The sequence below is a fragment of the Coptis chinensis genome, chromosome 5 (assembly GCF_015680905.1).
Source record: "Coptis chinensis isolate HL-2020 chromosome 5, ASM1568090v1, whole genome shotgun sequence".
Taxonomy (NCBI): domain Eukaryota; kingdom Viridiplantae; phylum Streptophyta; class Magnoliopsida; order Ranunculales; family Ranunculaceae; genus Coptis; species Coptis chinensis.
Window position 1 is genome coordinate 29560535 of NC_141460.1, and position 24528 is coordinate 29585062.

Sequence of the window (24528 nt, forward strand, 5' to 3'; positions counted from 1 at the left end):
AACACAAAAGCATAACGCGCAAAAGTGTGCTTTTACCTCGTAATCCAAGTTGCATTTGAAGGGTGAGTATTCCGCTCTCAAATCTTCTTTGTAGAAATTTAAAGATACAACCAAATTTTTGACGCCCGAGAACAGGGATGGCTTTGTGGATGAGCGTTTTCGTGATCTTTCCGATCACTTTTACGGTGTGCTCGTTAAGAAGAATAGATGAAGAGACGATGACGAGAGGAGTTGCACGGAACAATAGGAACATATAGGTGGATGAGAACGATACTAACCTTTTCTTTTAAAACCCGCAACTTTTCTTCATCCGAAGTTCATCTTGCCTTCGCCTTGTCACGTTTTTGTTTTTGTTTTTGTTTTTTTTTTTTTTTTCATGGAGTAGGATATGCGCGGCCCAAAGACTTATATAGGATTATGCGGCGGGTTTTCGGTCTTTGGTGGAATTCTTCTCCAACTCCGCCTTCATCCCTACTCTCAATTCTTATCTCATCCGAACACTTTGAGTCCTATTACTGTTTAACTTCCTTTTATTATTATTATTACTATACTGCCCCTACGTTTAATTTTCAACGGTATAGTCCAAATATCGCTATTTCGTTGGCACGCTTCGTCGAATTCCGATTTCGCGTTATCACGTGACGCGTTCGGTACAATTTTCGCCAATCAATTTCTTTTGCAATTTTATTTATGTGCATCTTTTATTCTATCTATTTTCGCCGTTTTTATTTAACTACGCCATCATTCGTCCCGTGATAATTAATTTGAATTTTTTTCATTTCGCTAATTCCCAAATTTTTTCTGATTGTCCATTTTCTTATCGTTTACGTTCACACGACACTTTGTTATACACTCAGCTTACTCTTTTCGTAATGCACGTTTTCCGTGATTTTTCTTCTCTTCTTTGCCATGTGACCTTTGTTCGTCTGACAAAGAGGGGGTGGTGTTTCGACCCCCACCTACGTGGCAAATGTCCATTAGTAGGGGTCTCTATTTTATTCATTTAATCAACAGGGCTAAAGCCCAATTCGCAATATCATGGATCAATGTACAGGCCCATTAACTCATGTGTCTAAGGTGAACCTTAGCCACATAGCTTGCCACTAATGTAATGCGTTGATTTATGTCCAGATTCATTTCTTATCAAAGAGATAGTTATCAGTTGACAGTTATACTCTATCACAATTACTCAAGATACAAGATTACTTGAGCTACAAGGACTCTCTACTCTACCTCTATAAATATCAAACTATTTTTCATAAGGAACTACGTGGAAACTTGATCCCTAGAGAATAGATATTGGGTACGTAGGCAGCCATTATTTGGTTCAGTTTCATCTCCCCCAACATCAAAATCCTCTGTTTATTAGTGCGTTCATCACCATTGCTCTCGTTGTGTTGAAGCAGTTTACTGCCGAAACACTGAGTTTTGCACAAATAAGACGTGAGTTTTATTGAGGAATATTAATTCAGCACAAGTATTTACATATAAATATAATGGCGATCCTGTGCTCCAAACAGTATACCATCCGTCTTGCCCTGAGGTGTACAACCATGTTTCTCATTCAAGGTCTGCGACCTCCCAGAGCGAATAGGCTCGCAGAATACCACGAGGTCTGGGGACAATCCCAATCTGTCCCCACATGCATCTCTGCCAAGGACGGGGACAAAGCTTGCTTGCCCCCGGCGTAACTATGGCTGACGACCGAGTTACTACTCGTCCATCCATTATGTACATGACAGTAAAAGCCTCTCTACATTTTTGTAATCATATTATCATCCGTGTTCAGATGCTCCAAGCCGTCGATCTTTGCCCCAATCTACTGATCTCATTCTTCCTCTGTCTCCAACTTCCTTGTCATCGATGTCGTTACGTTGAATACTCTACAAACACTAAAATCACCAATAACCTATGTTGCCCCTTGTTAGACCCGTCACCATTCTGGCAATAGTCGGTGTGATTGTCAAGCCCCTTGTTAACATCCCCGCACAAACCCGAGGTGGTACACCTATCCCGCTATCACCGTCCACCACCTACTAGTCCACCAATGCCCATTTGTTGCACCCCCAGTTCCCACACTACGCCATCCCTCACACTCCATAAGTCCACACACTACCCCCACTGCCCCAATAGCTAAGAGGCCCAACAACCTCTAAATAAGCCCATTTTGCCAAGATCTAAAATGGGTCCAAACCGACCCATTTCCCATCTTCTCCACCCATCTCTCCACTTACCACCAGATCTGACCAATTCACCACCACTCAACTGAACTTCGCCAACAAGCCTATTAACAGTCAGGTCCGGTACCTCTAAGCTGTTTAATCCAGTCAAGTTGAACTCTCCTTCAAATATATTGTGAGATAAATTTAGGTGCTTGAGCCTGTTGCATCCTTCAAAAAATATATGCTCAAATTCACGAGGAACACTAAACACAACCCCAAAATAATTGCAAATCACAAATGTAAATCATTGCTCTAACCGGATCATTGCCAGAGATCAGGAGATCGATCTCCTTACCAATCCTCTCTCTATTAACTTTACCCACAATAGCAGCCTTCACTTCATCGCTAGCAGCATCTTTCTTTAACTCTTCATCTAATACAAATCCAAATTTTGCACCAAAATGAATGGCACGTAGAACTCTCAAAGGATCATCCAATAACGTATATTTTGGAGGTAACAGAGTTACTATCTTTCCAAACTTCAAATCTGCGGACCTCTTTCCCGTAAAAATCTTCAACCGATTTCTTGTGGATATTGTAGAACAAAGCTGTTGATTGTTAAATCTCGTTGATATCGTCTTCTCGACTCGCTAAACTTCATAATAGGAAATCGACCGTTTCACTATAGTATTATGATCTCGGGGTTTAAAAATCGGTCTTTTTGTTTTTCTTCTCCAATTGATCGGCCAAAGTACTCATTCACCTTTTTCGCAAAAACTCACGACTCAAAGATGTTATCCAATGCAATATCAACATCATGACATTCCTGGCCTAGAAGCTTGTCTCGTACCCAACCTCTTGCAACTCTAAGCGTAGTTTTAAGATTGAAGTGACAAACCACTGCTAGTAATAGATCTAAGAATGGATAGAAAACTTATCTGTTTAAAACTTTTCTATCCCCACAGACGACGTCATTTGTTACAACCACATTACCGCGAATCTCGCCAATCTCTAACTTTACTCAAATTCACTCTATATTTTGGATCTGCTGCACCAATTCGGTTGCCTACATACCTATCTCGGGATCAAGCCGCCGTAGTTCACCTCTCTCTCCTTACCCTTCTATGCCTCCATTGATTGCCCCCCTTTTCTTTCTCCCTCCTTTCCTTTTTATATCCCTCTCTTAGGTTTTACTCATGGGGCATAGTATGGTCCTGAGCCTATTCTCTGGGCCCAATACATACTATGGTATGGGCCTTATCTCTTGGGCCAGTACTTATGTGATGCATCCCTGAATATGGCTACTACAGCGTTCATGTGATAAATCTTTTCAAATAGTAGTGTATTATTTGAGGATATGGAAACAATCAATCTGTTTTAGTGATTTGTACACATTAGTACGTAAGCTGAGCGGTGATGATTTACCGCTAAATCACCATAAATCTAATAAAACTATTATACAAGCTAGATCAAATTTAAGATAATTCTTTTTGAAAATTACAGATTAGTATCCTAAACCACAAAGTGAAGAGACTATTTCAATTTGATCCCTTAGTTTCCAAGTACTTATGCACTATAATCGCTACTCATTAACGTATTTCAGTTTATTTTCAATAAAAATATATTCTAATTCAAAAATTTGCCGCTAAATTACCATAAATCTAAGAAAACTATTATACAAACGAGATCGAGTTTAAGATAATTTTATTTGGAAATTACGGATTAATATCCTAAACCACAAAGTGAAGAGGTTATCTCAATTTGATCCCTTAGTTTCCAAGTACTTATACACCATACTTGCTGCTCATTAACGTATTTCGGTTTATTTTCAATAAAAATATATTCTGATTCGAAAATTTGCAGCTAAATCACCATAAATCTAAGAAAAATATTATACAAGCTATATTGAGTTTAAGATAATTCTGTTTGAAAATTATGGATTAATATCCTAAACCACAAAGTGAAGAGGCTATCTCAATTTGATCCCTTAGTTTCCAAGTATTTATGCACCATAATCGCTGCTTATTAATGTATTTCGGTTTATTTTCAATAAAAATATATTCTGATTCGAAAATTTGTGTGAGACATTTTATAAAGCCTTTTCAGCACACAAAATATTTAATAGATTCGGGTGTATGCTCGGGGTCCAAAATCTAGTTGTCATTCTATAAAAGAAAAGGGGGAGGTATAAATCCATCTATCTTACAGAGACGAGACTATATGTTATAGATTGTGTTACTTCTTAATTATGCCTCCCTAGTTCCTTGTCTTTGTTTTCTTTTATTGAGGTGTTTAAAAATATTTATTGGCGTAAATGGGAGGTTGGCATTGTTGTCATTCATATATAAATATTGAATATTGTATCTATAGCCTGTATCGAATGTGAATATTATTTAGGGGTGGAACTCGGGCAGGTTGGGTCAGGTCGGGTTGAGACATAATCCGAGCTTAACCCGTGTTTCAAATGCTTCAACCCGAGCCCGGGACCAAGCCTTAGTCGGTTGTTGAATTTTCAGCCCAAGCCCTAGCCCGACTAATTCGGATTGGGTCAGGTTATATCGGGTTGGTCAAACTTCTCGGGTTTTTTTTTTGGAATTAGGAGGTAAAAAACACCGAAATTGAAATCTTCTAATGAAATCAAAGAGATTTGATTGTTTGAAAAAGATTGATTACATTATTCTCTCTAAAATAGAGATTCTCAATCTTATTTTTTACAAAAATAGAAGGATTGAAAGATATATGTATATATATGCACTCGGGCTCGGGTTTTTTCAATTTTTTGATATTCTAACCAGAGCCCAACCCAAAATTGAGTCGGGTTTTGATTTTACTAACCCAAGTCCAGACCACGGATCTGACATGTTAGCCCAAGACCAATAAAAATCGGGTTTTAGTCCATCAGGCTTAGACTAACCCGACCCATGTTCCACCCCTAATATTATTGACTGTAAATATCAATCCCTCTAAGCGGACTCGGTCTATAAGACTATAAGCACCATATCAAAAGAAAATTCTGACTGTTCTTGGAGCTGGAAAGGATCCTAAAGGGGTATGCCAAACACTTGGTTGCTAATGGAAGCGGCACTAAGGTATGTCATGGACTTGCATCTGTTGTAGCATCAAAGCATTTATTGGAGAATATGCTCTACATTTCCTAGCCTTGTTAGCAATTCACCGAATTATTCACGAATTGAATTTTTGAAGAGCAAAACGTATAATACTTCTGAATATTTGAAAGATTCGCAATAATTTGCGATTTTTTGCCATGAAACGAATAATACGAATTTTTGCCAAATTTTTCAAAAATTCAGCCCCAAAAAAAAAATAAAAATAAAGGAAAATTCGATTGTATTTTTGTTATTTTTTATGTACTTTATGTCCTCACTCTTACTTTTAAGTCCTTCACTCTTACATTTTTAGTGATAAATTAATCCAAAAGCTTTGCTTTTATATTTTTTGGGTAATATTTAAATTGTCATGTTATGTGTGTGTATTTTGAAATTTGAACGATAATTTCAATCCAAGAACAGATAAATGAAGGTATCTATGTGAACCATTCAATTGGTTTCAATAGTTTTGTAGCTAAATTGTTTAGATATGTTTATTATGTTGTAAAGAATGACAATTATTATTAATATTTACTAACATAATATCACGAATTTTTGACTTCCGAATTTTTGCCCAAACGTTTAAAACACGTATTAATTAAACAGTGCATAATTGCGGTATTGCGAATTTTTGACCGAATATTTGACCGTACCATTTTTTTGAATCACCGAATAATTCTCGAATTGGTCCCTTATCGAATTTTTGCTGTATCCCAAATTGCTAACAAGGTTTCCTAGAAGGAAATACCAAACCTTTATTCAAGCTTTAAACGTAAAAATGGGTTCATAAAATATGCAAGTTCATTAATTTTTCCTTCTTCAAATTGTTTAGGCAATTTCCCATACTCTTACACTAATTCTTCTATTTCTTGTCGATTTGTAATCGCCCCACTACAACTTCTCTGACTCGCACAATGGGATTTGAAAGTCAGATACTTAAGTGTGGCAGTGGCAGTGGCAGTGGCTTCTCAAATGATAGGCCCAAAACCGTACAACCTTACATCCAATACTCGTACCAACTTTGGAGTACCTAAAAGCATAGTACAAAATATCAGGATATGGCAAAATATCGACCTCTGATTTATGGATATGTATCGTGGATATATCCCCCTATGTGGGGATATATTATATTAGGGCATCTGTAAATATCGTGGATATATCGAGATATATCGATAAATATCGACAAATATCTACAGACTATGTGTGGGTATTTCTGACTGCAAATATAGCAGATATATCGTGATATATCGACAAATATCGATAAATATCCACAAATCAACTATATTTTCTTTGAATGTGGTCATTGTAAAGGTTGAATTTGATCAGTCCTTACAAGTGTGAATAATGGGGAAGATTGTGATGGGTCGAGTTTTGACTGAGCTCGCTTTGGGGACGAGCTGCCTACGTATCAAGTTTTTGTGATGAACTTGAATCAAGTCAGACGTAGTTCCTCTCCTCTGTTTTATAGGTAAGTAACCAATGTTTCCCCCCTTTCCTCCGTGAGCTCAAGTCCTTGTCTTGATGAGAATAAATGAGCTTTTAGACAGTGTATTCATGAGCGCGACTAATGCTATGGCTTTAACCAACACAACTATGTTGAGCGTTACTGCCCGTTGCGTGCATGTGCCAGGTTGTCATCTTGTTCTAATTTCTAAACGAGGTGTTATGTTGTAACAATCTGTCATGTGTCATGAGTCTTGGAGGTTGTCACCTCGTTCTAGACGAGGTGTTATGTTGTAACGATATTCCATGAGTTTTCCTGATTCATGTTGGACATGTACATAATATATATAAATATATTATTCCCTCACAGTCGTACTTTTAATATAAATTACTTTCTAATGCTCAAAAATACACCTCAGAATTCCTACATATTACATTGACTTTTCATTCTTTAACAATGAATCTTGAATTTTTTTTCTACATATTACAATACTTGTTGCACTTGCACTGAGCGTTCAATCATATAGCGCATCTATTAGATCTTCTGTTGTGATTGAATCCATGATGAGAGCGTGAAGGCCTGCAACCCTGATGTCCATAGATGCCTCGCCTATAGAGTCTATCCAACACTCTAACGTCTTCAGGAGACGACCAACACAACTCCAATCCACTTCATCAGTTGTCAATAGGACGTGTTCAATTACATCACTTGCCAAAACCATGCTCCCACTAGTATCCTCCCCATCACTGCCATAAACCGCATCCATCATCTTGATCAGGCAATCTACAACATATTGCAGCCCTTTGGTTGAAGCCAGGATTTTACATCCTTCAATGGAGGTTGTTATTTGGGACAATAGGAGAAGCATAAATAAAACAGAATAGAATGGTCTTGGTTCATCCTCACCCTTGATGGAAAGAAAGTACTCGAGAAGATCCAGAGCCTTTAGCATGCAAACAAAGGGTGATGAACTGACTATTAAGAATAAAATTGTACTTTGAGTGATATCAAAAATATTAACAACTAAAGAAGAAGATGAACTGACAAGAGTAAAAAGAAACTCCAAGCTTTTATTGATATTCCAATGTTGCGTTAACTATGTCGGGCGCTTTTCCTACATCTAATTCTAATATTCATGCCTCAACCAATGAAAATCATATCTTCCTTATACTTAGAAATAACGGTATAAATCATTTAGACAATTTTACCATTGTAATCTATTTTTAACACTAACTTGCTTGTTTATAAAACAAAAGAGCTAAAAATATTTTGACAGAGTTTCCTTTGTTTATTCAACTTTTTGACCACCTGTATTGCGCCTAAAATACTCATATATTAAAATAAGAAAGAAAAAAAAAAGACAACAAAAAGACAAACATAAATTCTATAACTATCAGTTCATCCATAGAATCTGAATACCAAGTTAAATTACATTAGCCATTCAAATTAATTTAAAGTCATGCGCAAATAAAATATAAAAAACATATAACCTGCACACTTGATAATTAAACCAATAATAAATTCTAACATTACCTAATATGCAAACCAAATGACTTTACCATGGCACACAACCAAAACATATCTCTTAGATGCATGTTATCTTATAAAAACATTTATTCATTACCTATGTTATTGCTTCTTTGACTGAATAGTATTTGGGTGCGCCTAGAAGAATCTTTAACTGAATAAGTAAATATCATTGAATAAGTAAATACCATTTAATGTTGTAACAAATAACTAGGAGTTGTGGATAATTCTCCTAAATTTTATTTAGGTAAACTAATTTTGCCCCAGGAAATTTGATATTTTTAATGAGCAAATAAAATAAGTACGGTCCAGGATAATGTTCTTCCACTATTTTAACACCTAGATCCAGAATCCCCCTTCCCCAAGTGATGGTGAGGATCGAAACCAAGACCTAGGGGCCAACGTAACCAAGATGCTTATGGTAGTTTCTATCTTGCTATTGAAAATTCCTTTCTTGGCCAGTAAACGTTGAAAGAAAAGACTAATTAAAGGTATAAAAGTTGAATAAATACACGAAAAAGAAGAAAGAGGACAAAGTTAAGTCAAAAGTTAGTCAAAAGACCAATCAAAGAATAAATAGGTCAAGAAGCAGACCATGTAAAGCCAAGGAAGATAGCAATCTTGGAAGATTTAGATCTCCAAATCCACCAAGTAGATTAGTTACGGGACAATCACGGTTATGATAAGGACCCAAGAGGAAAGAGAGACAGGAATGAGAAGAAAATTTCCGTCCATGCTGATAAACAAGAAATGCCTATCTTTCCTGTCTCGCAAAGGAGAATGGTATCTAACCAATCGGTGAGGCCAGAAAAATGTACAATCTTCCCATTAGAAAGAGGTCCAAAGAACCCCAAAATAAATCAAGAGCACTATCATCCCTCTTTATGATGTCATGAACTAAGCAATACAAGCCAGAGACGGCATGAAACCTACGGGAAACCAAATCTATGTGTTTCTCATCCACCTAAATATCCTTCCAAAACTGGATTATAAACATGCATGGAAGCTAATATGAACTATTACAGACAAACCATTATAAGTTCTACTTAAAAACGGAGACGCTAAAGGGTTATGTGTGGGTCTCTCATTAGCTATTCTATTTCTCCTTCCCACTTCAATTGTAAATTCTTGGTAAAAGTTAAACACATACCAACAGTACATATCAGTCAGAACAAACTTAAATCAATACAATACCATATAATCACACACGCACACACACACAAAAGGTACCAAATAACAGAATGACACAATGTCCACTTTCTTAAAATAAAATGAAAATGATGTAGGGGAAGGGAAAACCTAAACCCTTCATTAGAGCAACATGCAAAGCATTAGCATTATGTCGAGTCGATGCAACAGGATTGGCACCATTCTCAATAAGATAGGCTACAGTGCTTGGGTGTCCTTGAAGTATTGCATGAAACAAAGGAGTAACTTCTGTGGAAAAAAAAAGAAGGCCGGGAGTGGGGGGACAGAAAAGCACAGCAAAACAAATCATGAATAGCACATGATAGTATAAGTTATTCTCAATTAGCATCAAGACCAGCTTTACCTGAAAAGAACTCTTACATGAAATGTTTTCAACAGTAGCAAATCAAACAGACACATTATCTTACTAAGACTCAGTACTATACGTGACACTTGGAGTTGCATACTACTAGTAATACTTTCATGAATTTTAAAATTAAAATTCAATTGACTGGGTCACACAACATCTTGGAAAATAGTTGTGTAATACCAACTAAGATGTGTAATCAACGTCTTGTAATCAAACACAAACTACTCTACAACATTAGACATCATAGTTGGTATTATTAATTCACGTAAGAAGTTGGACATATATTACAGGGAATTTTTTTTAAATCCATTATCTTAACGAAATTATTAAGAATTTAACATAATTAGTTCTGGATCATCTTGTTAGATTAGAAGAGATGCTACAAAATTTACAATCTAAACTGCTGCTTCCTACACAAACAAAGATATCTATTATCCTTGTGAACCCCACATTGAAGGAGTGCGTATAACAAAGTTCTATATATACCACTCTTTCTACTCCAAAACAAGTCATTGCAGGTTTAGTTATTACAATGGTCACAATGTATCTATAATTTAATCTGTTGTGAAATTCCACAAATTTAAACTTACCTTCATCGTCTCTCTCATCTACAGGGAGTTTGAGCTCCTCGAGCCAATACTCGCAAACATTGATCTTTCCCATCATGGCAGCGGCGTGAAGAACTGTTCGGCCCGCTGAATCTTTTATACTACCCATTGTTTTAGGCATTCCTTTCCCTTCGTTCATTTCTCTAGCCAATTCTGATCAACAAGACATAGAAAAATCATTAATTAGTTTACGCTAAACCTGAAAATAACTCCAGTAACACAATCTTACTCTTGATTCGTCGTAAATTTCCAACAAAAGCGGCATCTATAATTTGATCGATTATTGATTTTTTGCCTGCAGTTGAGAAACCATACAAGTAAAGCAAAGTTGATGGAGGTGATAAAAATAGCGGACAGTAAGTTTGTTTTAAAACAGAGCATCATACCTGAGCGAGGAGCCATTAGTGGTCTGAAAAAGCTTTTGTTGAGCGAGGTTGATGTGCTTCTCAACTTAAGATATACCTCGACTGAAAAGCAGAGATGAATCTACTGTCACAAATAATGCAAAAAGTATAAAATAATCCAAAACAAAACATCGTCAACTTCCATATAATGTATCTCAGTGGATTGTTCAAGGCTACAGTTATCATGGCAAACACTACCAGCCTTTTTTTAGTTTGTTCGTCGGTTTGCGAAACTCTCCAGTTTCTTTCCCTCGCCACCATCACCACCAATTATATCCGAAAATATCGTAATTAAAACAAAAACTTTTTATATCGTCAATATATCCACAAATATCGTCAATATTTATATTGGTATTTATCTAAATTAATATCACGATATTTATATATCAATCTCTAAAATCTTGATATATATCGCGATATTTTGTACTATGCCTAAAAGAGTGCGATTCTAATAACTTCCACTTAGGACTATTTGTTCTTACGGGTTATTTTCACCCGAAATGTGTTTTTTGGGTTATTTGCATTTGAAATGTGCAATTTTTATTACGAAACCGGGCTGTCCCAGAGAGTGATTTCAACCAAATTTGGTTGTTTTTGTGTACAACTATTCGGTGGGGATAAACTAATCAGTTTCATATCAACAATCCAAAAAGCATTTCTGAAGTAGTCTCTCTTTTTAACAAACACGTGTTTTTATCTAGTCTGCATTGGTTCACATTTTACAGCCAGTAGTAATAGCAAAAGAAGAAAAAACAAAAAAACCAAATAGAAATTAAAAATTAAAATGAATCTGATGGATTCATATTTGAAAGATCGTTAGGTGTTCCCCAGAAATGTCTGCGATCGAGGAAAGGGCTCTACGAACGAATGAAGCGGATCGAAGAAAACAAATAGAAATGTAGAATCCCCTTCAGCATTTAAGTACTATGGCTGCTGTCGTTTCTCCTGTTGCTGTCGTTGTAGGTTAATTAACTTAAAATATGCTCCATTTTGGTTATCTACTAATGTATGATGACTACCTTGTTCCACAATCTTCCCTTCATGCAGAACTGAGATCTGATCTGCATTCTTTATGGTAGATAGTCTATGTGCCACCATTATTGTACTTCGGTTCTTCATTAGCCTATCAAGAGCTTGTTGAACTGCACGTTCAGACTCTACATCGAGGGCACTTGTGGCCTCATCAAGTAGCAAGATCGCTGGATTCTTAAGAACAGCTCTAGCAATAGCAACTCGTTGCTTTTGTCCCCCAGATAGTTGCACTCCTCGGTCTCCAACCTTGGTTGAGTAGCCTTCTGGAAGACTACTAATGAATGTATGTGCATTGGCGAGCTTAGCAGCCTCATTGACCTCAGACTCTGATGCTCCATCCCTTCCATAAAGAATGTTTTCGTATATTGAAGTGGCAAACAATGCTGGTTCTTGTTGGACTAGACCAATGTGTTTTCGAAGAGACTTCAGCTTGAGATTTTTGATATCGTGTCCTGTGAGAACCCATGAAAATGATATTGAAGACTCAATATTAAGAACAGGAGAAATGAATAAAAATATCAAGGTGAAATTGAACTATGCTTCCACGTTAACTTGTGGACAAAGTTTGTATGATTAGTGAATTAATCATTTGTAAGCAACATTACAGAACTCAGGTGAGAGAACCCATGAAAATGATATTGAAGACTCAATATTAAGAACAGGAGAAATGAATAAAAATATCAAGGTGAAATTGAACTATGCTTCCACGTTAACTTGTGGACAAAGTTTGTATGATTAGTGAATTAATCATTTGTAAGCAACATTACAGAACTCAGGTGAGAGAACCACTTACCATCTATCATCACAAACCCAGCCTTGGGATCATAATAGCGTAGAATGAGAGCGAGCACAGAGGTCTTACCAGACCCGCTAGAACCAACCAAGGCCATGCTCTTCCCGGCGCGAACTTTCAAATTTAAATCCTTGAAGACAATGATGCTTGGCCTTGAAGGGTAACTGAACTCAATGCCCCGCATCTCAATTGTGCCATCTACGTTCGGCACTTCCTCGCCGACGTCTCCCACCACCTCAGTCTTCCTGTCCAAAATTTCAAAGACTGAAGCTGCCATTTGGTTTCCTTTTATAAGGTCCGGGGCCATTGCTAATGTTTCGCCCATTGCCAATGCAGTTACAATTAACACCATGAATGATTTCATGACGGATTTGAAGCCAGCAAGCTCTTTACTCATTAAAACAGAACCATACCTGTATGCACAAATTCGTATTAGTCAACATTACAAATTATTAAAATAGCTCTTTGAAATAACTCCAATTCGTAATCTCAATTTAAAAATAGCTCTTTGAGATTATGCCACAGTTAACATTACGAATTAATAAATGCCACAGTTTACATATATAATTTTGATTTCGGGCTTTTGTTCTAAAAATCAATATTGCGAATTGTTTTTGTTTAAATTTGGTGGTTTTTGTCCTAAAATGGTAGACTAATTCTTGTTTTTAATTGGTCATGGGTTTTATCATTTATGTTTAAGAGTAGAGACGACACTTGTACACACCTTAAGAACAGATGGTAGAAATTGTACCGTCTGTTACCCTGAACTTAATTATTGCGATTGCCAGAGAAAGCCACAAATTTAGTTGGCCAAATTTAGACCCATCTAGCAGGCCCATTGGAAACGTGTTTGTGTTTGGGGTGCTTTTAGCGCGCACCCCATTGGACTTTGGACTTGCTCTTAACTCACTTATATGAATGGCGCAGCTAAAAACGTACCATAAGGCAAGGCCATAGGATGAGAAAAGGAAGAACTGTGAAACTCCATAGAAAATGCCAGCAATCTGCCCACGACGGAGAGAGCGCTTGGATGGATCTTTTAGCTGGTTTGCATATAAGTCAATGATCTTTTCTTCAGCGCAGAATGCAGCGATTGTGCGAATGTTGCTAACCGCCTCACCAGCAAGCATGTTAGCTTTGAGATAAGTCTTACTCAAGTTTCCTCCATAGCCTTTCATGAACAATTTCTGTTATAACATGGTTTCACATTTATTAGGGAAAAATGGTGAGGGGTTCCATTCCATTTTCAGTATGTAGCAAATTGCCATGTGCCCATGTGGCCACGTTATTGCCAAAATTTTCGATGCTATATGAATTTAGCAAAAGCTATCATTACACTGCTGGATGATACTAATTTCAAGTGAAATGCGAAATCATGCATGAAAATTGCACTGACCTACAATGCAAACGAATGGCATTCAAAAATGAACATATTCCCAAATATATATATATATATATATATATATATATATATATATATATTTATGGGGAATCTAATTAGCTCATTTAGTGGGGTAACACTAACTAACCCTTTTTTTATATATATATATATATATAATAAAAGGGTTAGTTAGTGTTACCCCACTAAATGAGCTAATTAGGATACCCCACTAAATGAGCTAATTAGGATTCCCCCACTATATATATATACTAGCTTTCGAACCCGTTCTACGAACGGGTGCCGTTATATTAAATTATTGTAAAAAATACTAACAACTATGCATAGCTATGAAATATGAAAATTATATTAATCAGTCATTCAAATTTCTTGCACCACTCTCTATAAAAAGAAAGCATAAAATCTTGATAAAAGTTATCGACTTTTTTTTGTTATTAGATTTAATAATAGAAGTTTGATTAAAGTTTTTGTGAGAATTCTCAATGTGACGAAGATAATATTGAAGCTACTTGAATAGCATGACATTATTAATCATAATAACAAAATTATGATAAACACTACTTAAAATGCAAAACTATATTTATCGAGACATTTATTTCCCCTACATATAATACAAACATGTTTTAAGGTTATTAGTTCAATGCATTTACATCAAGTTTATGATTTTTTATTAATTATTCTTTGAGGTTAGTTCAATGTAGTACATTGCATTAGGTCCCAATTTCTCATTAATTATACTTTGAGGTTAGTTTAATGCGGTTGCATCAAGTTTCGATTTCCGTTAATTATTATTTGAGGTTAATTTAGTGCAATTGCATCCACTTTATAATTTCCGTTAGTTATTCATTAAAGGTTAATTCAATCATATTTGCATCGGTTTTTGATGATTAATTAGTCTTTGAGATTAGTTTAATGCCATCCGGGTTCCAATCTCCGTTAATTACTCTTTGAGATTAGTTCAATACATCGCATCCAGGTTCCGATTTTCCGTTATTTATATTTTGAGGTTAGTTGAATGCGGTTGTATCCAATTTTCAATTCCGTTATTTAATTTTTAGGTTAGTTCAATGCAATTTGCATCCGGGCTAGATTTCCGTTAATTATTATTTGTGGTTAGTTTAATACATTTGCATCCAATTTTCAATTTCATGTTAATTGTTCTTTGAGGTTAGTTCAATGTTTTTGCATCAAGTTTTCGATTTTCTGTTAATTATTTTTTGAGGTTAGTTCATTTTTTGAGGTTAGTTCAATGCAGTTACATTAAATTTATAATTTCCTGTTAATTATTCATTTATGCAGTTTTATCCATTTTTCAATGTTTCGTTACTTAGTCTTTGAGATTAGTTCATTGCATTTGCATCCAATTTTTAATTTCCCATTAATAACTCTTTAAGGTTAGTTCAATACATCTGCATCTAGTTTATGATTATTTATGTTTTGAGGTTAGTTCGCTGCAATTACATCCGATTCTTTGAAGTTATTTTAATGCATTTGTATTTAGTTCTGATTTCCCACCAATTATTCTATGGGGTTAGTTCAATGCAGTTACATTCAGTTTTTTATTTTTTGTTAATTATTTTTTGAGTTTAGTTCAATGCATTTGCATCGGTTTCCATTAGCTATTATTTGAGGTTTGTTTGATGTATTTGCATACTATTTCCAATTTTCCGTTAAATATTTTTCAAGGATTTGCATCCAATCTCTAATTTTCCGTTAGTTATTCTCTGACGTTAGTTTAATGCAATTGCATCTAGTTTCCGATTTCTAGTTAATTACTTTTTGAGTTTAGTTTATTGCATTTGCATAAAGTTTCCAATTTCCCGTTAATTACTCTTTGAGCTTAGTTATGTATTTGAATCCAATTTCTGATTTTCTTTTAATTATCCAATGTAGTGCGTAATACCAATCGATCCATCAGTAGTGTCATTGCAAACATGACATAAAAAATTAAATTATACTTGATTTACTATGTGGGATCATCGAAGATTATCTAGTTTTCGATTTCCGTCAATTATTCTTTTTAAATTATATGCATGACTCACTATGTAGAATATTCAAAGATTATCTACGAATGGGTGTTGTTATATTGGAAAAATATTTGCAAATATCTGGTAACTATTATATATTAATATTATATTGATCACTCATCCAAATTTCTTATAATGTGAAAATCTCACTCTCCATTAAAAAAAAACTTACTTTTGATAAACCCTTCAATTCAACTTCATTTTGTTGTTTTTAATAGAAGTTTGATTGAAGTTTCGTGAGATTGTCTAATAAAGTGAAGCTCATATATATTGAAGCTACTTGAATAGCAAGGAGTTCTCAATCATATGGAAAAGAGATAAGATAAACATCATTTTAAATGCAAACTGTACTTATTGAGACATTCCCACAACATATAACCCAACTATGTTTTGAGGTTAGTTCAATGCATTTGCATCCAGTTTCTAATTTTCCGTTATTTATATTTTGAGGCTAGTTCAATGCAAGTGCATCCGATTTCTGATTCTCATTATTTAGTTTTTGAGGTTAGTTCAATACAGCTGCATCCAGTTTCCAATTTTCTGTTAATTATTTATTTGAAGTAAGTTCAATGCATTTGCATTCAGTTTCTGATTTTCCGTTAATTATTATGTGAGATTAGTTTAATACATTTGTATCCAGTTTCCGATTTCCGATTTTTCGTTTATTATTTGATAAGGTTGCATTTACATCTAGTTTCCGATTTTCTGTTAACTATTGTTTGAAGTTAGTTCAATGAATTTGCATCCGGTTTTCGATTTTTTAGATTTAATTATTCTTGAGATTAGTTCAATATATTTGCATCCGGTTTATTTTTTGAGATTAGTTGGTCTGCAGTTGCATCCGGTTTCGATTTTCGATTAATCTTAATTATTCTTTTTAAGATTACGATTTGCATCATGTTTCCAATTTACAATTAATTTTTCTTTGAGGTTAATTCAATAGAGTTGCATCTAATTTTCGATTTCCCATTAATTAAATCTCTGAGGGTAATTCAATGTATTTGCATCCAATTTCTGATTTTCCGACAATTATTTTTTTATGTTAGTTTGATGTATTTGCATCCGAGTTTTGATTTCCCGATAATTATTCTTTGAGGTTAGTTTAATGCAGTTGTATCCATATTCCAATTTTCTATTAATTACTTTTAAGATTAGTTTAATACTTGTATTTGCATCCAGTTTCGATTTCCGTTAAATATTATTTGAGGGTTTAGTTCGATGTATTTGTATCCAGTTTTTGGTTCCCATTAATTGTTTTTTTTGAAGTTATTTTCATTCAATTATTATATATATATATTTTAAAATATTTGTCATTATTGTTTTGCCGTTATTTTTTTTTCATTTTCTATTATATATTTTGTGATGTTATTTTTTGTATAATTTAATTTTTCACATGTAATTTGTTTTGATTTGGTATATAATTTATTTAAATCCAATGTCCACTTTAACTTAATCTCGTTATTCCGCTGAATATATAACATTATAGAGTTGAAAAATTATATTATAGTGTTGAAAAATTATAAATTCATAAATTTAATTGGAATATGTCATAATTATTGTGGCCAGAATTGTGATTTTTGAAATTCTTAACTATGAATAAATGTCTAAATCCACGATTGGATGGACGATCAAATCAAAAAGCTTTTAGGAAAATTGTTTTCGGTAGAAACTATTGTTTTAGCAATTTAATTGTTTGTCTCATATTTTTTTTTTTAAGTAATTAGCTATATTGTTTAGGAAAAATTGGAGACTCTGTGAAACTAGGCGAGATTTTTTTTTTTTTATTTAGCTATAGTGTTTAGGAAAAGTTAGAGACTCGTGAAACTCTAAAATGGGATTGTTTCCTTATTTATATCATACCTTTTTATAATTAGTAATAAAGTTAAGAAAAACCGAGTCTCTCCGAAAGTGCTCCAAAAAAATAGATTGGTGAGGGTATAACTATAATATATATCTAAGGAATTGGAATATGTCATAATTATTGTGGTGGAATTGTGATTTTTGGAATTCTTAACTATGAATAAATGTCTAAATCCCCAGATGGATGGCACATCAAATCGAAAGGGTTTTAGGAAAATCATGATTGGTGGAAACTATTGTTTTAGCAATTTAGTTTTTTGTCTAATTTTTTTTCTTTTAATTAGCTATATTGTTTAGGAAAAGTTAGAGACTGGAAACTCTAGATAGGGTTGTTTTTTCGTAATTAGCTATAGTATTTAGGAAAAGTTAGAACTCTGTGAAACTCTTGGGATTGTTTCCTTATTTATATCTTACTTTTTTATAATTAATAATAGAGTTTAGAAAAAACTGGAGTCTTTGCCAAAAAATAGATGGGTGAAGATATAACTATAATATATATCTAAGGATAAAAATAAATATTTGTTTCCTATTTTATCTCCTACTTTTTCTTAATTAGCCATGACACGTGGACACCCTAGAAACGCTTCCTCAATTGAAGAGGGTGGAGCTATAATATATATATAAAGATATATAATAAAAAGGGTTAGTTAGTGTTACCCCACTAAATGAGCTAATTAGGATTCCCCCACTAAATGGGGGAATTAGGGTCTCCTAACTTAGTTGAGTTTTTTTTTGTGTGTATTTGGAGGAAGACCCTACCTGGGAGAAATCCTGAGGAAGCGATTTTTCACTTATGGATGAATTTAGCGTTAAAAGAACATATGATTTTCAAGTTTTGTCATCGTTGAATGACACTGCATGATCGTCCACAAGGAGAAAGATGTGCTGCGTTAATTATATTCATATATATCCAGAAGTTATATGAATATATATGATCATCCACAGGGAGAAAGATCACGACTCAGACTCTAATAATTTGTATAGTGATTTGGAGTTTATTTAGTTATAGTATTTGGTCCACTTTAAATGGATAATATAGTGCACTGTGTTATTAATTGGCCGGATATAACAATTTGAAAAATAATAAATGGGATATAGGAAAAACCTCGCTTATGTGACCGCTAACAAGAAGAGGGTAGGTAGCCATGACAACAAGTGTGATTCTCCAGTTCAAAATGAAAGCGATGACGAATGAGGTGACGACAAGAGATAAATTTTGTAAAAGGATTGTTGAACGATCAATGACTATGGTTCGAAGAAGGTTGGCATCAGCTTCCAAGCGCGAGGACAACATTGGACTGTTGTTGTTTGCGTCATCGAACCATCCTATTTCATTAGTCAATATTGCTGTCGCCAAAAGAGAACAAGGTGATAGTAATAATGCAAAGAGATAGTGTAACAAGAGGTGATAGTAATAGTGCAAGTGATAATGTAACAAGAGGTGATAATAATAGACCCTAGTTTAAGTGATAATGTAACAAGATCCATTTTAGGCAATACCTGGCCTTCGAGTTTCGCCCTTGTGGCTAATTGCTAGGAGGACTTAGATAAAATTAATCATAGATTTCTAATATAGCTTGATTTTGATAAGTGAGTGCTCGTGCAACCACATGTACAGATTCTACCACCTGATTTTGATAGTGTATTCATCTGTTCTTTATTTTGATTTTTCTTTTCTTTTTTGTCTTTTGGCCTTTAGAGAGAAGAATGGTTTTACCAACTACAAACGTGGTTTTGTGGATTCCTGAAACAAAAGTGAAGCGAAATATGCCCATTTCTCTTCCCAGTATGAAATTCCACGTCTTTTATTGGTGTGGAACCCTTCTTCTCTTCAGAGAAACAGAGGCGTTCTTAAATAAGTCATGTGAATAGGTACGTATGTTTGCGAGATTTAGTGTGATCACGATTTAGCACTTGTGGCTGTACCTGCAAACATCTCCTTGCGAATACGAAGTGTTAGTCGTTCTCCCATGATACCGAAACATAGGTGCTCCATGGTGTAGAAGAATACAGTGGCCACTGCACCACCGCAGAAAAAAATTGCAATCTTCCTGACTTCTCGGCAAGTTGTATCCCAGTCCATATAGTAAGCAACTAGTGCTTCCGAGACGCCTAGTGCAAACAGTGGCATCTGGGTTCCAGAAACAAATGCACCTATGGTACCAAAGACACCATAAAACAAGTCTGGATATGCCATTGCGTATAGTCTCCTCATTGAAACATACTTCGTCTTTGAAGCTTCATCTCCAACATAGCAGTTATTAGCTAATTCCTTCTCTGAACGGAAACTGGTTTGAAAGCTTGTGGCTGTGTGGGATAATTCCCGTGAGTTCCGAAAACTATAAGAAATGAAAAGTTTAGCACAGAATATACTTACAGGTTCAGAAGCATTACAGTTGGATCTTGCAACTGGGGGCCGGGTATCCCTAATTGCTAATAGTAATGTCCTAAGCCACATGTTCTGTAAAGAAGCATTACAGTTGGATCTTGCAACTGAGGGGTATCCCTAATTGCAACTAGTAAACGGGGGCCACCGCTATTTGATTGAGCATATATCCTGGATTTCGTTACGTCACTTATGATTAAGCTGATTACCTTGGTGGTTGACCCACGGTTGATCCTAGGGAAGGGCTGCACTGCATAGAATTGGAAGTTGTTTGCTGAAGGTGCACAAGAGATGCATAAGCACTGTTTATGTTAGACATAAGCTCTTCGTGGCTACCAGTCTCAACAATTCGTCCACCTTGAACAACTGCAATAATATCTGCATTTTGTATGGTGGAAAGGCGGTGGGCAACCACAACGGTGGTTCTTCCAACAATGACATGATCAAGTGCTTGTTGCACGCTCTTCTCAGATTCGGCGTCAAGTGCACTTGTCGCTTCATCAAGGAGGAGGATTGAAGGGTTTTTCAGTAGTGCTCGTGATATCGCAATCCTTTGCTTCTGTCCACCTGATAATTGTATGCCTCTTTCCCCTACCTGCAGAACATAAAAAGAAAAAAAAAATAGTAGTGCACACTGCTATGGATTCCAATTCTTGCTAATAAAAATAAAAAGATAATACGTACTGATCCATATATTTTGTACAAGAACATATGCTCCTGTAACTTGATTAGCAGAAGACATGGATTTAGATACAATTTATGGTCAAACAAGTGTATAGACGTTCAATTTTAGTAACATGCGTACATTACACTAGTGAGAATGTTCACGCAAGTGAGGTTCTTCAAGTCTTGTTTAACAAGAAAAGTTAATAATGTTTTGTGAAGTACACTATGACCTAGACCAACATATGAATATCAATTTTGTATTGCACTTCAGTGTTACGAGTATCTGACCTGAGTTTCAAAACTATCAGGAAGATTGTTGATGAAGGAAATGGCTTCAGAGAGCTTCGCAGCATGTGCAATCTCTTCAACGGTGGCATCATCCTTTCCATATAGAATATTCTCACGGATGCTCGTAGCAAAAAGTGCAGGTTCTTGGTTTACCAATCCAATTTGCTGTCGAAGCCACTTGAGATCTAAGTCCCTAATGTCATTCCCATCTAACATTATCTTCCCTGAAAGAGGCTCGTAGAAGCGTTCGATCAATGAGATAACCGTGCTTTTGCCAGAGCCACTACCTCCCACAAGCGCAATTATCTTGCCAGAGGGTATATTTAGACACAGCTTATCAAATATCAACATGTCCGGACGCGATGGGTAGCTAAAACATACATTCTTGAACTCGATATTCCCCTCCATTGTTTTAAGTGTGCGACCAGCTTTCCAGCTGTTTTTGCTAACTGTGTCCCTTTCTATCATCTCAAAAATGGGGTGTGCTGCTGTTCTTGCTCTGATGAATGTGATAATGTTTGGTGCTGCCTGCCCAAGTGACCTGAGAAGCAACCAAAACAGCTAAAAAATCAGACAGTTTAGAATCCTTTCTTCTCATTTGCGGTGCAGAATTCTTCAGAGTTCAGCCATCAATTACTATAATTTTCATCCACATCATATCACTCTTTATTAATTAATTTCAGCTTCGCCAATAATAATATTCTGCTTTAGAAAGTAATTCTGATGAGACTTACAGCCCAGCAATGACAACATTGAGCATTGTTGTAAAGGACTCTCCTCCATTTGCTATATTCTTATGGACAACTATGCTTGTGAACCATACAAGCAATGCCCATGAAGCGAAGAGCACAGAATGCAAAGCTCCAAGCCCCAGACCCTTGGCTAGGCCTCCTTTTTTCCCATATTCGTAAGTCTTTGAGAGAGCATTTGTGTAAGATTTTACCGCCCTGTCTTCTCCTACAAATGCTTGGACAGTTCGGATATTCCCTATCACCTAAGGATAAGTAACATTTAGTTGTGGAAATATTCAGAGCCTATAAAAGGAAGAGAATGTGTCCAACCTCTTCTGCAATTTCTCCAGCCCTCACATACGATTTCCTAACTCTTGCAACAAGACCAATTGCTATATATGCATATATGCCTCCAGCAATAGCGATCAAAGGAACTATAGATAAAGTCACGAGACTGATTTGCCACACTCTGGCAAATCCAATCGCAAAGCCTGCAATAAAACGGCTTATATAGTGCATAAAGTTCCCAACCTGAAAATTACACAATGAAAATCAGAAACACAACAAACATTCGTATATAGCCTACCCAGGATAGTACGTCAAGTACCTATATACTAGAGTGTAAAGCAAATTAAGAATCAAAATTTCTTCGACAAATGTAGCTGTTAAAAAAAAATCAAAAACAGAAAACAAGTATATAGGTTAATAACAAGGTTAATTGTGGGTTAATAACAAATAGCTGTTATCCTCTCTTTTCTTTATCGACAAAATGAATAACATGACCCTCTCGTTCAAAATTCTTTAAGTCTACTATATATATATATATGAAGTGAATTAGGTGCTACTGAGATTAAAATAGATTGATGTGGACGTGCGGTGTAATTATAATTGAGATCCATCATGGTAATGTATAGTCTTTGTTGAACAATTTCAAAGCCTCACGTATTAGACAATTAAAGTCACTGGTCCAGATCATGTAGATAGAATAGTAGTACTGTTTCGTCAGATCACTTGCTGCAGAATCCAGAAAGGAATGGAGTTTGAAATTTAATTCCCTGGCCTATGCTGGACCAAGCCGAATACTGACATTAATGACATCCACAATAATAATAAGTGACGCTACATACCATAAAAAAAAAATGACGCTACATGGAAATAGATAGAATCAATCATTTGATGTAATGCAATTTTGGGGACAAGATGTGAAGGATATTATGGCTTGGCAGCCGGGTGGGTTTAATTAAAGCATAAGTACAATTACAGACTGATGCCATGGAATGTACAACCAAAAAGGATAAAAGTTCTGTGGGATTAAAACGGCGTAAAAAATAAACATAATACATGAGCGTAATTGCGCAAAATTAAGGCTGTAAAGTGTAAGCTAAAAATTATAGAAATAACATTTAAAATAAATAAATAAATAAAAATACATTGTTTCTTAATTTGAATTAGTTATAATTATGGTAAACCGAATAAATTTGGCATGTACACTTTGCATTACCTTCTCAGAAATGGCATCTTGAACTACAATTATCTCGCTAGTAATTGCCGAAATCACCTCTCCAGTGGAAGCTTCAGTATCAAAAAGACTAATGTCCTGATTCAGCATCGATCTCAAATATGCTAATCTCATTTTCGTTGCCTGTCGTTCTCCAGTGTACATCCAACATGCCACCTCTTATGTATAAATATAATAAAAAACCTTAACACCTTCATATACATGTCTCAACTAAAGGAAATACTAAGGATTCACTAACTTAAAAGAATTCATCAACACATACCAGCCCACGATGAAAATAATATGACCACACTCAGATAAACAAAATCCAGTGAGTACTGAAATAGAACGACCAAAACAGTACGTCATATACATATAAGAAGCCCATGCATACGGAAGTTGAGTAGAATAAGAACACTTATGATAAGCAATGTTACCTTTGCAACTTTGTGTGAAACCAATGTAGGAAAAAGATAGCCTAGACCAATTATGTTTATTAGTTTTCCAAAGAAAATAAAAAAAACAGGAACTGATGCACCGTGTATACATGCACCAAGTGATCCTACACCCATCAATAAGTAATCTAATGTGTCTGCAAAGGCAAAGAGTTTGAGAATTGGGACTTTCAGGGACTTCTTTGCTTCATCTTCATCTTTCTTTTCTGGTTTTTTCTCATTCATGGGATGAGGTTCGGTGGAAGTCATTTTTTTGGATTTCAGTGGAAGATATGGGAAAGGTTATATAGGTTTCTTGAAAGTGTTTGTATTTTAGTGCAATATTTTTAGCCTTTCTCATTCATGGAAAGGCTATATATTTTAGTGCAATGACGTACTATAGCAAGATGAGAAAAATAAATGTGCCACGAGATAATTGAGATGCTTGTGGACCCTCCATCTCATAAAGTGGTCTTTTGTGAGGTGAATAGGTGATACGCATGTATAGCAGAAGTTAGTAGCTATGTCACATTATAGATCTCGTGATGATACCTTGATACTATGAGGTCTTATGCGCTAATGTACGAAAAGTTGTTCATAACTT

The 24528-nt window shown here is 35.3% G+C and overlaps 2 protein-coding genes across 3 annotated transcripts; both read right to left on the minus strand.

Annotated features, from left to right (window-relative positions):
* Window positions 1–7123: 7123 nt before the first annotated feature.
* LOC147497268 (uncharacterized) lies at window positions 7124–11075 on the minus strand. Its single transcript, XM_086559902.1, has 5 exons — window positions 10793–11075; window positions 10636–10701; window positions 10389–10559; window positions 9540–9677; window positions 7124–7688 (listed from the first exon to the last, which is right to left on the minus strand). Exons 1-5 carry the CDS (start codon window positions 10806–10808, stop codon window positions 7228–7230), a joined length of 852 nt encoding a protein of 283 aa, XP_086416028.1. The 5' UTR covers window positions 10809–11075; the 3' UTR covers window positions 7124–7227.
* A 390-nt stretch (window positions 11076–11465) lies between these two features.
* Window positions 11466–24304, minus strand: LOC147497269 (ABC transporter B family member 2-like). 2 transcript variants are annotated; one of them, XM_086559903.1, is made up of 12 exons: window positions 23928–24304; window positions 23774–23828; window positions 23494–23669; window positions 22323–22523; window positions 21996–22255; window positions 21262–21802; window positions 20517–20902; window positions 19848–20260; window positions 19027–19268; window positions 13575–13822; window positions 12636–13048; window positions 11466–12294 (listed from the first exon to the last, which is right to left on the minus strand). In XM_086559903.1, exons 1-12 carry the CDS (start codon window positions 24192–24194, stop codon window positions 11735–11737), a joined length of 3762 nt encoding a protein of 1253 aa, XP_086416029.1. In that variant the 5' UTR covers window positions 24195–24304; the 3' UTR covers window positions 11466–11734. The 2 variants fall into 2 exon arrangements, with proteins under 2 accessions (XP_086416029.1, XP_086416030.1); XM_086559904.1 differs by lacking the exons at window positions 23494–23669; window positions 23774–23828; window positions 23928–24304 and adding an exon at window positions 22600–22958.
* Window positions 24305–24528: the final 224 nt, after the last annotated feature.